At 38.3% G+C, this 15,927-nt stretch overlaps 1 protein-coding gene across 2 annotated transcripts in view; it reads left to right on the forward strand.

Annotated features, from left to right (window-relative positions):
• Positions 1-15,336, forward strand: part of sik3 (SIK family kinase 3) — a 53,063-nt gene extending 37,727 nt beyond the window's left edge. For both annotated transcript variants that reach the window (XM_049466868.1, XM_049466867.1), the window contains 10 exons: positions 988-1,117; positions 1,673-1,792; positions 2,998-3,056; positions 3,326-3,435; positions 4,262-4,562; positions 5,827-6,617; positions 7,328-7,476; positions 8,270-8,399; positions 9,646-9,775; positions 10,592-15,336. In XM_049466868.1, coding sequence (XP_049322825.1) covers positions 988-1,117; positions 1,673-1,792; positions 2,998-3,056; positions 3,326-3,435; positions 4,262-4,562; positions 5,827-6,617; positions 7,328-7,476; positions 8,270-8,399; positions 9,646-9,767 — 1,912 coding nt within the window. In that variant the 3' untranslated portion in view covers positions 9,768-9,775; positions 10,592-15,336. The remainder of the gene's footprint in view (positions 1-987; positions 1,118-1,672; positions 1,793-2,997; positions 3,057-3,325; positions 3,436-4,261; positions 4,563-5,826; positions 6,618-7,327; positions 7,477-8,269; positions 8,400-9,645; positions 9,776-10,591) is intronic.
• The last annotated feature ends 591 nt before the right edge of the window (positions 15,337-15,927 follow it).

A 15,927-nucleotide genomic window follows, 5' to 3' on the forward strand; every position in this document is an offset into this window, starting at 1 on the left:
TAATTATATGTTTATTGAATTTTACTAATATTACAAATGTTAGTTATATCAAAACAAATTTAACAAAATTACCTTTCGCCACATCAGTGTCAAAAAGAGGTTAACATACTATGTAAACTTAGATAGAAGATAAAGGGTAAAATAAAGAAAATAAAAATGGTAAATAAAAATAATAAAAAATTTCAGAAAAATAAAGATAAAATAGAATGCACGACAGACATGATACAAAAGGGAGAATCATTGATCGTCCAATGTTTTCCAGACTGATGATCAGATTTTACAGAATTTTTGCTGTCTGTTGTGAATTTCAGGGAAGAAGGTTAGATACCTGTGTCAGCCGGCCTCATTTTTTCTAAACCCAGATTATAGCATCGCCCCCATAGGCTTGTATGGTGCCACAGTTGGTCTGCAGGTCTAGGTTCAGCATCAGTATGTGCTGAAAGAATGAGGTCATCTGACTATCTAAATATACTGTATATAGACCAGGTTATTTCATCAATGGATTTCATTTTTTCTTCTCTGATGAACACGGGCATATTCCAAGATAACAATCCCAGGATTCATGGGGCTGGAATTGTGAAAGAGTTCAGGGTTCAGGGAGCATGAGATCATCATTTCCAGAACTTAACCTCAATGAGAATCTTTGAGATGTGCTGGAGAAGAGAAATGAATGCAGCTCTGGACAGAAATAAATGTTAGGACTAAAGCTGAATATTATAGTGTGACTTATTTTTAGTATGTAAGTATACATATATATCACACAATTCTTCAACCATCTAGCAACACCCCAGTAACCACTTGGCAACACCATAGCAACCAGCTAGCAACCCCTTAGTTTAGGCCTCATATCATGATGGTAATAAAAAGGTAATCTCTAATAGAATTTCTAATGTAATTTCTGTTCTCAGCTAAAGGTAGGTGCTTGGTTGGCTTATTTGATGAACACTTTTCTTAAAATGTTACTATGATTCTGTGTGTGTTTCCCAGGTCATCCTATAAGGACTGTAACACACTGCACTTGCCAATGGAGCGTTTTTCTCCTGTGCGGCGATTCTCTGACGGAGCCGCGACTATCCAAGCTTTTAAAGCCCAGCTAGAGATCAGACAGCTCAAACAGGTAAACACAAAACACACACACTCTCCTTAATACACATGCTATTCCATTAATGCAGGTACTGTGATTGTTTTTTGTAATTTTTAAAGAAAAGTTCTATATTGAATCTTTTTTTTTTGTTTGAAGACTTGAACTTTACATGAAACAATAAATTCTGTGCATACCCTGTCCACCTTATTTAGCCACGCCCACATTCAATAGTTAATTTCTTCCACAATTGTGTTTGGATATCTATTCAGTTATTTCTTTAAGAACTATTTTTTAATATTTTATTTTTTTTTATTATTTAAAGGTTTAATGATATCTTAAAAAAAATAATTCTAAAAAATTCTATACTTTAAAAGTACCTACAGTTCTGCAATGAAACATAGACAAGTAATTATCATCCAAAACCAATACAATTCTGCTATCATCATACCTCCTTAATAGTTGGTATTGGGAGGGTGCTTTTAACCCTAATAAGAGACTAATGTTACTCAACCTACCAATCACAGTGCTTTGCATTTACTGTTTAATACTGATTGTGTGTGTGTGTGTGTGTGTGTGTGTGTGTGTTAGGAGTGTGAGCAGCTACAGAAGATGTATGCTGCCCCACAGGACGAGAAACTACTGGAGCACACGCAGCAACAACACGTCCTCTACCAGCAAGAACAACAGATCCTACACCAGCAAATACAAGTAAACCCCGCCTCTTTATCTCTCGCTCCATTTACTGTATGTGTATAGTGTCTGTGTTATGTGTTATGCACCAGTTGCCCGCAAAAAACATTTCCAATTTTGCCCAATTTTACACAATGTGAATCAGGCATCACAATTTTACGATCAGTGGACCAGTAGAAATTTCCAACATGCGGAGAACACAGACAGAATCACAGAATTGAGGAATAAAAGTGGAATTCAGATATAAACATGAAATACACAGAATATAGATAATCTAAAACAGCAGTAGGCAGCTTTGTATGATTTCTGACCTTCATAACTAAAGACCAGTGTAACATACAAACAATCATGCACATATCAAACGTCAGAACTTACCATATCACATTACACCAGTTCTGGCATCATTACATTGGCTTCCAGTATCTTTCAGAATTGATTTTAAAGTACTGTTATTAGTTTTTAAGCCCTTAAATGGATTGGCACCATCGTATATAACAGATTGTCTGTCTCTTAATGTTCCCAGTCGTTCCTTAAGATCTAGCACCTCCAATTAACCAAAAGTTAATAAGAAGAGAAGTGGGGAAGCAGCTTTTTGTTTTTATGCTCCAAAGAAATGGAACAGTTTACCGCTTGAGATCAGACAAGCATCATCAGTAAAAAAAAAAAAAAAGCAGCTTACATGTTTCTATAAACTTTGTTTTAATAATTAATCTATTTGTTTTATGTTTTAATTGTTTTATTTCACAGTCACAATCTTTTATTAATTTTTATTATTATTATTTTTTGTCCTTTTACAGTTTTATAATTTTTATTTTATATTATTTTGTTTTCTATTACATCTTATCTGAATGTTCCTTTTATTTTTAAATTTACTGTTTTTTCCTTTTCCATTTTCCTTTTTTATTAGTGTTTTGATTGCCTTTTTCTATGTACAGCACTTTGAGCTGCATTTTAATGTATGAAATGTGCTATATAAATAAAGTTTATTATTATATTATTATTATATCTAACCCATAAAATAACATCATTCTGATATCAAAAATCACCAATTAAATAAATAAAACTGATTTATTTTTGGGCCCTGTGTGACTGCAGCTACGTATCAGCACTGGCAATATTTTAGCTGATCCAGACAGAGATGGTCAGATGAGCTCATTATTTTTGCTAGCTGTTGCGTTGGGTGTGTGTGTGTTTAGTCTTTATCTCTCTTCTCCTTTCTGCAGGCGCTTTCTTTGGGACATGGAGAGAACCAGCCCAGCCACCTTACCCACCAGCTTCAAAGGTACGTACACACACACACACACACACACTTATACACACTTATACACACTTTCATGTAACAGAATGTACAAACTGTCATTACTAATTTCTGTCATTCTTTTACTTGCTCTTATTCTGTCCCTCTCACCCATCCTTTCACATATGCTAACTCATTTGCGCTCTCTTCGTCTTTGTCTCTTTCTCTCTCATTCACTCTCTCTCATTCACTCTCTCTCTCTCTCTCTCTCTCTCTCTCTCTCTCTCTCTCTCTCTCTCTCTCTCTCTCTTTAGGTTGCGTATTCAGCCCTCCAGTCCGCCACCCACACATCCCAACAACCACCTCTTTAGGACAACCAATCAGAGTCCTCCACCAGGGAGCCAGGCAATGATGCAGGGACATGGTGAGATGTGCTGCCTTAACCTCACATACACAAACTCTCATATAAATAGCAGTAATAATAATAATAATACTGATGATGATTTAATGTTTATAATGATAATATCGCCAACTTTTTTTGAATATTGTGAACGATATTATACCCTGAAATATCGTGCCATAACACTCACCCCTAATTATCACAGCAGGGTCCTACTTTTTTGCTGTTTACGCAAAAGAAAAATTCACACGTTTCTTATTTACAATTAAATATCTACTAGAGACAGATTAGAACTGTCCAGTATCATTTATTTTACTTTAATCCTGCATATATAGAGATATTTGGAGTGCAGTATTAGTATCATGACATTCTGGATCATTGACTTCTGTTACAAATCTGATAAAATTCTTGTATCTCAGTTAGGGGTGTGCCACATCATATCATATACAATAATAAAATATAAGTTTTATTGCAGTAGTGTATTTTTTTTTATATATATATATATTTTTGTCATATCGCCAAGAGTATCATTATCGCGATAATACCATGAAATATCTTGATATTATTTTAGGGCCATATCGCCCACCCCTATTTACAATAATTCACAACAAATACGGATGCTCTACATTTGACACTTGATGATCTGAATACCTGATTTACATTTAAGGTATTTAGCAGGTTCTTTATTCATAATTCATGACTACATCGCAATTACAGCGATATCTGAAATGAATTGTGTATTATTGATTAAAATTAACACAACATTAATTTATCCTGTGTCTTTTGATTCATCGCATTACACATTACATTCACAGCTTAACATTCTAAGCCGTATTTGCTTCTACTTCAGGTGGACCCTCAGCTGTCCAGTTCCAGCACGCCCCTGACCTGTACCAGTCCTCCAGCGGCAGCCCGCCCTCGTCCGCCCTCCCCCGCATGGCTATGCCCAATCAGCCGCAGCAGCAGCCCCCTGGCTCCGCCCGCGCCGCCGTGGGGTTACCACAGGGTCTCGCACAGCAGCAGCAACAAGTGACCATCCAGGTGCAGGAGGTGGAGCTTGGGGGCGGGGCTCAGCGGCAGGGTTTCCTAGCGACGCCCTGTCATCGAGTTTTGGGGAAGCAGTTGAGCGCGGACAACGCTGAAACGCACAGGTGACCGAAAACCTCCGCCACGTCTCCTCGGACCGGGATATTTACATTTTGTTTATTTACTTGTTTTGTTTTGTTCACTTGACTTTTGTTTTGTTTTACAGTTTTCCCGTATTAACGCACATTTTGTGTAAAAAAAAAAATATTTTTGTATTAACTTTTTATTCTGTATATATACCCTAACCCAGTTATTTAACAAGCGTAATTGCTGTAAGTTTCTCCCTAGAAGTTTGTTTTTTGATAGAAAATGAAAGCAGACTTTCTGGATTCATTGATTCATTGCGAGTCAGGTACAGTCAATGCTTGTGTAACAAACAGCACCCCCTAGTGGTTCCTCCACCTTAAAGGGAAATTCCACTGATTTTCTTCCTATTTAATTTTATTTAAAATCAGTTCAGTAAAGAGAGCCGGCATGCTGTGATAAAGGTTAATATTCTTTACAGTGGTGGTGAATAAATCCAGTTTTAGGATCCACCCTTCTATGATAAAGCTCTGGCAACAGTGTCTTCACTAGTAAGGTAGTTGCAGATGGTCGAAGCATGATGTCTGCCATGCGTATATCTTTACTCTGAGATTATTCAGTCATCTTCCCTTCTCCACCACTGTCTTTCACACCAGATCTGCTCTCTCTCTGACTGAATAAATTGTTTACATAAACACTAAACTGAATTATGCAGCAGTTTAGATTCAAATTGATGGAATTCTCCTGTAATTTTCCTCATGTAGCTGTACATAACTGTGAGTGTTTGTATTGTGTTTAGCATCAGATTTTTTCTTCACACTGAGGGGTTTTATGTGTATGTAATTGGATTTGTAATTCACTACACTGTTAAGTTTCATTATTTTAGCATTGTCCCATTATTAGATATAATAAAGCCTCACCTGGGTTTATTTAGTTTTACTTTGCTGACAATTTTGATTAAATTCGGATCACATACAATTTTTGGCATCTCAAAGGATTACATAGTAGTAGGGCTGGGTGATATGGCCAAATGTCCATTTATATCAGAATATACAGCTTTGGAAACAAATAAGAGACCACCTAAAAATTTATCTATTTTCCAGCTTTTCGCTAGTTAAGTAATCCAGGATCTCCTGAAACGAACATCTGGCACATGTTACTGTCTCCTAAAAGTGCACTGTAATTTCTTTTTAAAAGACTAAAGGTACAGCGGATATTGATAATACTATAGAAATGTTCAGTTGTACAGGAACTCCAGGCCTCTCTAACACTGCGTCCCTGTTTTTGTGTTTGTTTCTCCTGCAGTCGCAGCCTGAGCCGCTTCCACTGCTCTACCTCGGCGTACGACCATGCCCAGTTTAGTGCCCACATGACCAGCGGCGTGGTGGGCACCTACAACCCCTACCTGCAGGGTGCATCTCTGAAGGTGCCAGGCCTTGACGGAGGTTACCAGGGTGGCGGCGGGAGCGGCACGGGGGCAGTGGGTTACGGCAGCCCGTCGGCTCTGCAGCAGGCCCTCCTGTCCCCGACCCCTCTGGAGTACCGCCCCGCCGCGCAGCAGCAGCACGTCACCCCAATCCTGCAGGGCCTGCTGTCGCCTCGCCACTCTCTGACGGGCCACGCCGACCCTCGCCTGCCACCCCAGGACCTGGCAGCCCTGCTAAAGCGCCAGAGCCCCCGCCAGGCCCCGTCCCCTTCCCCAGCGCAGGCCCCGGCACCCACGGCCCAGGCCCCGCCCCCGGCCGCCACACCGCAGGACTACAGCGAGTTGCTGCTGCTCCGGCAGCTGGCACCCGGCACCGAGGGGCTGGAGGCTCAGGCTCCTTCCCCGACACAGCACTACCACCACCATCACCACCACCTGCTGCAGATCCGCACCGACTGCTCCCCCGCGCCCGGCCTGCCGCACTCCGAGAGCATGGAGGAAGACGACGACATTATCCCCGCCTTCCACGACGGCCTGCTGGCCAAGGCGCCCGCCCCTGGCCCCTGCGTAGATGGACATGAGCTTCTGGCTCCGCCCCATGGGGAAACGCCCCCTTACACCTCCCCCACGCACAGACACGCCTACATGCGTGGCCAGACGGCACCCAGAGGTGGAGTGGACGACCAATAACACACACAAACACACACTACGTTCTGTTACAGGTTACATTAAGCATGTGGATCACATGTATTTTATACAGCGCCCCCTACACTTTCTATAGTGTATTACAGTGGGTCTAAAGAACATTATAGAGCATCAGAATGAGTGTGTGGATCATGTGAACATTGTAGAGCGCCCCCTACACTTCCTGTAGTGTATTACAGTGTGTCAGAAGAGTGTGTGGATCATATGAACATTATAGAGCAATATAGATTTCCCTCTACACTTCCTGCATTGTATTACAGTCTGTCAGAAAGAGTGTGTGGATCATATGAACATTGCAGCGCATTACACAGTGCCCCCTACACTTCTTTCAGTGTATTGCAGTTTATCAGAATGAGCGTACACATTATATGAACATTATAGAGCACCCCTACACTTCCTATAGTGTATTACAGTCTGTCAGAATGAGCGTACAATTAAGGAATATTTTTTATTAAATACTTTATCATGTGTCCGACAGAAACAGTTTTGTTTAAACGAATACATTTTGTATTATTAAATTACAATAGTTCGCTTTTACAACGCTTAACTTTCTCCCTTCCTTCCTTCCTTTCTTCCTCCATCCCTTCCTTCCTTCCTTTCTTTCTCTCTCTCGTCCTGTCTCCTCCTCTCTCTCTTCCTCTCTCTCTTCCTCTTTCTCTGTCTGTCGCTCAGTAGCTGGTGCAGATGTAGACTGTAGGGTGTTGGTGATGGAGGAGAATCCTAATGGAGCAGGTTACGGCTCTCATCCTGCGCAGGGTGATTCGTATCGGGCCCGTGGCTCTTTACAGCGCCACCACACCATCCAGACCGCCGACGATGCTTACGTACGTTTCGCTCGATCTGTGTGTTTAAGAAAGAGATGGAGTAATTGTATTGTATGGACCTGCACTGCAATCAATTAAAGATAAAATAATTGAAATGACTGAAATTGACTTTTATGTTGTAATTGTATGGATGTATTTTACAAAATAAGAGCACAAATGTACTAAAGAGAGAAAATATACTGTAACAGTTTTTCACTAGTGTTTAATGTGTAAAAACAGTCCCCTTCCAAAAGTATTGGGACATTGATGCCAATCCGTGATTTGACATTAAAAGTTCAGATGATAGCACCTTCTATCTGAACACACAATTTTTTTGCAAGCAAAAGTATTGGAATGACTGTGTGTTTTGTTGCCCAGGTGTGTACTGCTCCATCGATTATTTAAATAAAAAAATAGCGCAAAATATTTTCCCTCAGTTTTAGATTTGAGTTTTATCTGTGTAGACTGTGCGTTTATAATTAGAGGAGAAACTAACATGAAAATCAGAGGGCTATGAGAGTCTATGGGTAAAAAACAAGCAACTGTGAAGCTGAGAGAAAATCAGAATTTTGTCCATAGCCAGTACAACCATTTGGAATTTTTCCTAAAGAAGAAAGTCGTCACTGGTGTACTAACTAACAGGTAAACCAAGAAAAACCTTGTTTTTGCAGTTGATGACGAGACAGTGTGAGTTCCAGTACCTTTGGAGGGAGCTGTAAAAATACTCAGAGTGAAGTTAAGCCTGTGAGAGTTGTCTTGTTTTTTTTTTTTGGTGTGCATTTACATTATGTGCTTCATGTATTGCATTTATTAGGACCAGGCGGAGCCAATGTCTGGAATGAGTTTATTGGCCGGCAAGGCATTAAGCTCCGCTCGCATGTCTGATATCCTCAGCCAGACGTCTCTAACGGGAAGCCAGCAGCTGCATCAGAGGGAGGAATCAGGTGGGTACAGGCAGATACATGTGATTGGTTTGCATTGCGGTCAGTATCAGAGAAGATTGTTAACATGATAATGCTTCAAGGTTATCCTTTGCGAAAACGAGTGAGAAAAAAAATTGAAAGTGAAAGGACATTTACGTTAACTGAAACAGTAATAAAAACAGTAATCAAAAAGAAAAAAAAACAGTAACTAACAATGTACTGAAATTATAGATATAGAGATTATAGCCCTTTGTTTTTCTTATTGTTAATTTATTTTTTAAGCATTGTTTCCACTCGAGCAGTTTTATAGCTGGAGGTACAAGCGGTTTCTCAAGGTTCGTCACTTCCTGTATATGGTCTCCATGCTAGCCGGCAAATAGCAACAGCAAAAACTGTTAGAAAGCTGCAGATTCTATATATGGTTAGAATATGTCCACAAGAAAGATCAAGCACAGGGCCTGTAGTGAAAATAGGTGATATACTAGTCCATCTCAAACAAATCGAATATCATTGAAAAGTTATTTTATTTCAGTAATTCAGTTCAAAATGTGAAACTCATGTATTATATAGATGTAGATTATATAGAGTTAGTTTTTTTTTTTTTATCGTTGATGATTATGACTTACAGCTATAGAAACCCCAAAAATCAGTGTCTCAGAAAATTAGATATATTATATAAGACCAATTGGTACTTTTGGCAGTGTGGGCAGTGTGCCAAGTCCTGCTGGAAAATGAAATCTGCATCTCCTTAAAAGTTGTCAGTAAGATTTTCTGGCAAAACACTGCACTGACTGTAGACTTGATAATAAAACAGTGGATCAACACCAGCAGATGACATGTCTCTCCAAAACCATCACTGATTGGTGGAAACTTCACACTAGACCTCAAGCAGTTTGGACTGTGTGTTTCTCCACTCTTCCTCCAGACTCTGCTCCCTTCATTTACAAATGAAATGCAAAATTTGCTAATAGTTAGTGATGGTTTGGAGAGACATGTCATCTGCTTGTTTTGGATTACTGAAATACAGTAACTTTTTAATGATATTTAAAAAAAATATATAACTAAAACTTATGAAAAGTAGACTAAAACTAAGCTTAGTAAAATCTAGCAAACCCACTCTAAATTTTATTTTTAATTACAACTAACTGAATTGAAGCAGGAAAAGGCAAAATGAAAGAAAATTAAAAACTATTTTAACCCTGGTGTGTGTGTGTGTGTGTGTGTGTGTGTGTGTGTGTGTGTGTGTGTGTGTGTGTGTGTTGAACAGTGTGTGACGTGGAGGGAGAATTGCACTCTGCTGCCTGCTACCCCTCCTCCTGTACCAGCGACATGCTGCTAACCTACAAACCCCAGGACCTTCAGTACAGCATGGAGCAGGCCGGGGTCTAACTACACAGGTGACTTGTCTTAATGTGTGTATGTGTGTGTGTGTACAGTTTACTCTAGTGATGCACCCAAATTAACATTTTTGCCCAAAACTGAACAAAACTGGTAATTCGACTAAAGGCCAAGTACCCAACAGTAGATGAAATATATTTTTCTCTTGCTATTCAAAAGGAAAAGTATTTATGTACATGCATACAATTTAAGCCACTGTTGGAGCAAACATTAGAGCAAACGCTGCTAATTACTTAATTAAGTCTACAAGTTTGTGTGAAAAAATATTTAATTATTTGACTACTTAAAGCTATATGTTTGAGTAAAAAGAACACTTTCATTTTGTTCTTTAAACTACGAACAACATTTCACCCGAATTCCAAATAAAAATATCGTCTTTTATTTGCATAAAATAAGAAATGGTCACAATGCTGCAAAAGTAGTGCTTTCAGATCGTAAGTAATGCAAAGTAAACAAGTTTATATTAATTTCGAAACAATCTAATGTTTTAAAGAATTCAGTATTTTGTTGAATAACCTTGAGTTGTAATCACAACTTTTCTGCATCTTGGCATGGTCTCCTCCACCAGTCTTACATGCTGCTTTTGGGTGACCTTAAGCCATCAAACAAAACAGTTTCACTTTCCTCTTTATTAAGTTCCAGAGGTTTTCGATGTTTTTTTCTCAAACACGTACTTATAAAAAGTAAAATCAGAAAAAAATTAATTAATATTTTTTCTGGTTGTGTTATACAGTTATATATTTTTATAAATAAATTGTTTATATAGACATTAAACTATTGCTTACCTTTGTGTTTCTCTCTTGTTTGTGTTTCAGGGGAGTTTGCAGTGTATAAAGCTCCATATCCGTCTCCTGTGTTCAGCTGCGTCATGCCAAAATGCCATCGTCTGTCTATAGGGGGCGCTGTGGGTCCTGTAGTCGTGTCCAGCCGGGAAGGGGAGGGGGGAGGGAGGGTGCTGAGGGTATTGAATTTGGGGAGGTAGGGGGCGGGGCTAAGGAGTGTTGTGGCTTAGGTGGGCGGGGCTGGGGTTTTGTACCCGAACGCTACTTCCACAGATCCCAAAAGAAGAGCCGCCATCATTTATATAATTATACTATAATTATCTGTTTGGTTTCTCATTCTTCCGTCTGATTGGACTAATCGGGTAATGCCTCTCCCACCTTGCCCCACCTTCTCACCCCCTGTTTTCAGCCCCCAGACGCTCTTAATCCTGCCTCTTAATCGTCCTCCCACTCCTTTGGCTCCGCCCCTTTTCTCCAGTCGTTGAAACGTTGAAACCCCTCCCTGCTCCCCTCCATCCCCCGTTTCCGTCTCCAGTCTCCCGTCTCCTAAAGGTTGCCGTAGCAACACACGTATCGCACCTCAAATACAAGGCATACACACACACAGTCTTACGTTAGCATACACATACACAAATACACACACACACACACAGAGACATACTTATCATATATAAATATAAATATATATATAAATATATATATATACATAAATATATACGTCTAGCCACAAACCCAAAGTATTTCACGTAAAGCCTGTGCTTTTAGGGGGGTGGTGGTGGCGGAGATGTCCCGTCCCCCCCGCCGCTGTGCTGCAGTGGATCATTCCGGATTGGGCTGCACCCGCAACCCAACAGGACCCCTCTCTCAGACCGACCCATTCCACCAGCCCGGGAGGGGAGTTTAGCGGACAGGCTCGGGAAAACCTCGCAATCGCACAGGACGACCAGCTCTTGTTCTACTTTTCTTCATTTCTTTTATTTTTCTCTTTATTACTCTTTGTTTTTTTTCTTTCTCTCTCTCTTTCTCTTTCCATCTCTGTTTCTCTCTCTATTTTTATTTCGTTTCGTTTTTGTTTCGTTTTTTGTTTTTTTAAACGCATTTTTATGGCTAATGTTCATGTAGGAATTCTGATCATTATAATTATTATTGTTGTTTTCTGTAAAAGAAGTTTTATGGTTATAATATTATAATGACAATGATTATTATTAATATTATTATTAAAAGAAAAAAAAACAAGTTTCTGTGTTGCAAAAAACAAAAAAAAATCGACAAAAAAGAAAAAAAAAAATACAGCGTTTTTCCCGTCACCGCGGTGATTCTGCACTTTCAGTTTTAAGTGATTTAACTGTTTTTGTTTCTTTTCCTCTTGTTCCGCTTTGCTCTCGCGTGCGGCTTCTGTTGCCTCTTAATGTCCCCAGATAAACAACCCTCTTCATTCCATCCGTTCCCTTCTCTCTCTCTTTCTCTCTCTCTTCTTTTCTCTTTCTTTCACTTTCTGTGTTACCTTTTTTCTCTCGCGCCTTTCCTCACTTTTGCGCACTCGCTCCTCATCGCCCTTCCTGTGTGATCGACAGCGTGGTGCGACATTTTAGAGACGATTCTCTCTCTCACGCGCTCTCTCTCTCTTCTGTACAGTGACGCCATGTATAGATCGCCAAATGCCGTTTCTGTATCAAAGCTTTCTCGTTTTTGCTCTCGCGCTGCCGAGAGGTTGTTTTTTTTATATGTTGTTTTATTATCGTTTGTATTTTTGTTTTTATTCTCTTTTTTTAGCCAAAAGCTGGTATGACTGAGAGAGATCCTCTTTTTTGATTTTGATTGTGTTCTTATCATTTTATTACTGAGGCAGAGTGTAATTAATGTTATTATCATAATTGTTAATATTATTATTATTATTATTATTATTACTATTTTGTTGCTTTTATCATTTCACTTGTCATGTTGTCTTGGTCACTGCTGTTCACCGCCAAAAAAAATAGTTAGGGATTGTTATCAGAAGGGAATTGCATGAGTGCGCGAGAGGAGAAAGGAGAAAAAAAAGAGACACTCATATCATCTTCAACACTTACGCTTCAGCTCTGAGCCTCAGAGCGTCCTCAGATCTTTAATTCCAGGAGTTTGAGAATGCACAGTGATGCTATTAATGCTAACAAACACACATACTCTCACTCTCGCGCTCTCTCTCTCTCTCTCTGCTTTCTCTCTATCTTCTTTACACAGTTCCAACAAAGGGTTTACAAACGCACCGTAACCTCATACTATTGAACTAAACTAAACATGCTAATATGGCTAACTGTGTCTGCCTAACAACAACAAATAGTCAAAAAATTGCATTATTGGTAAAGTTTTTAAGAAATAAGTAAAGTGCACATTTTGTAAAAGGTGAAATGGAATCTATGATGCTAATGTTGCTAAAACTAAATAAATGGAAATTTATTTTTTAAAGAAAAGGTGCTAGTTGGTGGCTGCCACCATATTGTTTCACAGCTAACAGATGGTTTGCGTTTGCTACCGCTGCATATATATTGCATCTGTAATGTTGCTAAGGGGTAAATGAAATCTTTAGCCACAGATTATTATTTTCTGCTAACATAACATTTAAGTCACTCTTATCTGAGGTCTTCACACTAAGTAAGCGGCATGCATGGAGAACAGAGCAATGCTTCACATTAAGTTTCACTTTAATTTCTGACTGCAGCTGAGCTTATCAACAAAATTCGCTCCAGCCTGCTGAAAATTACACGTTTTCTCGTAATTATGATTTTTTTATTATATTATTTTCCTTTAATGCTCCAACCACGATTTGAAGCCATGTTTGGCCAATTTATTAGGAACACTGTGTGGCTGCGACACAAGTCTTATATTTATATTGGAAGAAACACATCAATCCAAATGTTTTTGAGCTCTGTTATCTCGTGTTTCTGCCACTGAAGCCCTCACTCACTGCTGCTGTCCATTTTCCACATCTACTCCGACTCACTTTCCCTTCTCCTTACTGTCTATCTTTTTTTTTTTTCCTTCTGTTGGATGTAAAGGTTACAAATACGTATCGGAATTTAATACCACATATTGATTCAGTGTGTTTTTTGTGTCTGTTTACACATAAACGACACACCTGTATCTAATATGATGTAAAAAAAAAAGAAAAGAAAAAAAGAATTTGAACCACATTTACCTGCTGTATGAACGTAGCCTTAATAAATATACAAAACAATACACACAGCAGTGTCCAAATTCTATCTGTGGACATGTATTATAATGTGTTATAATATGTTATTATGCTGTTGGAATTCACAAAATATTACCTAATGGTTTGTTAGCAACTGATATGGTATCAGTAGCAAAGCTAACCTGAGGTAATGCTAACAAACGATAGCTGTTTAATTTGAAAATGGAGCGCAGCACAAGTTAAGGCTTCTCTCAAGATTAGCGATATACTAAAAAACCTGTTGCTAAACGTGAATGAAGGCAGATAGACGCTGTGCAACATTACAGAACTGCTAGCTGAGTTCTAACTAGCAGCACTTAGCATCTTATTTTCACATTTATTCATAATAACCCTCAAACGCAGACCTTTTCAGCAAGTTACTGAGATTGAGAAATATTAGCTCCAGTTGCTAAGTGAGCTAATTGACCTCTTATGTGTTCACAGTTAGCCATGTTCACATGTGACTCTCATGTGTTCACAGTTAGCCATGTTAGCCTGTTTGTTCAAGCTACTGTTCGATTATTATATTGGTTGTTATAAGGGTGGGAGGTGATGTGTATTTAGCATGAGCTTTAGCCCAAAGCCATTAGCTTAGCCTTTTCATGCTTTAAATGCAAATGTTCCTTAGAAAATGTTGCTAAGCTGAACTAGCTTTGCAGAAATATCCCTACAAATTGGAATATGGAACCAAACAAAACAAAATGTTACCATTTCTTTGTTAACTAAGTCTCTTATTTAAAAAAATGCTAGGCTACTGTAACAGTGTAGCTAATTTAAGTTATTTAAGCAACAAAATATAAAAACAGAATGTATGCTAACACAAACATCTAGAATAATTTTGAAATCCCTATTTCTTTTATATTTGTATTATAATTTAATGTATAATTTAAGCAAAGATCAAGCTAACATTTCTTTGCCAAGTAATTTTAAACATAACATTTCAAAATATGAATATTTATACAATACCAGTCAAACCTCTGGACACACCTCTTCTCATTTAACCCTCTGTGACAAAGAAATAAATCAACAGTTGAGAGAATAACCTTTTTGTGAAGGTATACCAGTTTAAACATGGTTTTAGTTCCTAAAAAAGCTTACTCAACCTAATTTTAACATGTTTTTTTATCTATTCATTTAATGGAGACTATATATAAAATTAAAATATATATAATTAAAGTAATTACTAAAATGACCATGCTATTGAGGGTTAATGTTATTTTCTTTTTTTATTAATATTTTCAACATTTTAGACATCTGAACTATGAAGAAACACGTGCAATGATCTTGTTAAGGAAACAAAGTTTTGAGACAAAATGTGTTTTATACTTTAGATTCTTCAAAATAGCACCTTCTGCTTTGATTTTCCCAACTTTGCTCACTTTTGGCTGTTTCTCCCAGTCAGCGTCATGAGGTAGAACCTGAAATGGTTCTCCATCTGTCTTAAAGGAGTTCTAAAGGTGCTTAGCCCTTGATTGGGTTTTATATCAGGTGTTTGTGAAGCCAAACACTTTTTTTGTCTACTACCAAACTGCACATGTTCCTTTATAGTGTTAAAGTCTTTAATATTATTCTAACATTTAGTAAAAAAAAACACATTAATAAAAATGTGTCTATATGTTTGACTGGTACTGTATGTCAACAAGTGCATATTTATTTGTTAAACATTGTGCTCGACCCTTTCATGTTTTAGGTTGTATATGATCGATTTAGCCAAAGTAGCTTATGCTACAATGGAACTGGAACTGGTTATTAATTCAGTGTGCTGCTGCTAAAAAGCAGACAAGCGCTCCAAATAGTCATAAAGCATGTTAAGAAATTACGGCACAGCACAGATTTTATATTGAAAAGAAAGAATGGTCTATAGGACTATGCTTAAACCCTACAGTGTGTTTATGTAACTACCTTCACCATGTTTAACATGTTTACCATGTTTGTCTGCCTGGCTCTTACTACGATTGGTGCTTTAAGAATCTTAATAAATAACCAAAAATATATGCATGCTCTGTATCAGCCACCAATGAGGCAAATTCAAATTAAATTAATTAATAAATATGGCTTATAGTGGACTAAAGCACAAATATTGATCTAAATACAGGTAAGATTATGGTTACGGCACAAGGGGATAAATGGTGGGATTTTTTTTGCCAGCAAAGCTTGTCCA

The sequence above is a fragment of the Astyanax mexicanus genome, chromosome 18 (genome assembly GCF_023375975.1).
Source record: "Astyanax mexicanus isolate ESR-SI-001 chromosome 18, AstMex3_surface, whole genome shotgun sequence".
Classification (NCBI taxonomy): domain Eukaryota; kingdom Metazoa; phylum Chordata; class Actinopteri; order Characiformes; family Acestrorhamphidae; genus Astyanax; species Astyanax mexicanus.